Source organism: Bison bison, unplaced genomic scaffold (assembly GCF_000754665.1).
Source record: "Bison bison bison isolate TAMUID 2011002044 unplaced genomic scaffold, Bison_UMD1.0 scf7180017523889, whole genome shotgun sequence".
NCBI classification, from domain to species: domain Eukaryota; kingdom Metazoa; phylum Chordata; class Mammalia; order Artiodactyla; family Bovidae; genus Bison; species Bison bison.
In genome coordinates this window covers 1-867 of record NW_011406519.1, presented here as the reverse complement: position 1 = coordinate 867, position 867 = coordinate 1, and the positions used below count along the sequence as shown (strand labels likewise).

Here is an 867-nt window from a genome sequence, read left to right as displayed (position 1 = left end):
GAAGCCAAGGCCCAGCTCCGAGACGCTCAGGACTTCTGGATCAGCCTCCCGGGGACGCTGTGCAGTGAGAAGCTGGCCATGAGCTCGGCCAGTGACGAACGCTGCTGGAACGGCATGGCCAAGGGCCGGTGAGTGTCCCGCTGCTGCGGCCCCTCAGCGCCTCCGTGGCCCCGGGTGCGTCATGCCCTGCGCCGGGTCTGACGTGGGACACCCCACGGGACCCAGAGCCGGGACGAGGGCCAGATCCCCACCGCATACACAGGCTCAGTGCGTCCACGCTCTGCTGCAGGGGCCCTTGTGGGCTCCTGGCAGCCCTTGAAGTCCTTGGGGGGTTGGGGGGGTGCTTCAGGCTTGCCACCACCCTGACGGGAGGAGCGGGGGCTGGATGGGTGTTGCTGGGGCCAGGCCCCTTTGTGGGGAGCAGGACAGTGACCCAGGGCTTGTCTTTCTGGCCTCCAGGTACCTCCCCGAGGTGATGGGTGATGGCTTGGCCAATCAGATCAACAACCCCGAGGTGGAAGTGGACATCACCAAGCCCGACATGACCATCCGCCAGCAGATCATGCAGCTGAAGATCATGACCAACCGCCTGCGCGGCGCCTATAACGGCAACGATCTGGACTTCCAGGACGCCAGTGAGGGCGGGCCGGGGGCAGCTGAGTGCCCGGGGTGGGGCCCTGGGGTTGGGGTGGGGGTGCCAGGGAGCCCCAGCTGGGGAAGGGTGTTGGGGGAGGGGGCGGCCTCCTATCCCCGGGGCCCGGGTGGCTCTGAAGGCCCGGCTGCTGCCCAGCTGTGGTCCCGGTCCCCCGCCCTATCTCCGACACGGCTGTGAGCCGGCCAGGACGTCCGCCCAGCCTCGGCAGGCTC

The 867-nt window shown here is 68.7% G+C and overlaps 1 protein-coding gene across 1 annotated transcript; it reads left to right on the top strand.

Moving 5' to 3' along the window:
* Positions 1 to 6: 6 nt before the first annotated feature.
* LOC104998038 (glypican-1-like) lies at positions 7 to 669 on the top strand (the record flags this gene model as incomplete). The annotated part of the gene is made up of 2 exons (XM_010853071.1): positions 7 to 128; positions 460 to 669. Coding segments are annotated over exons 1-2 (260 nt in total), but the record flags the coding sequence as incomplete, so codon positions are not given.
* Positions 670 to 867: the final 198 nt, after the last annotated feature.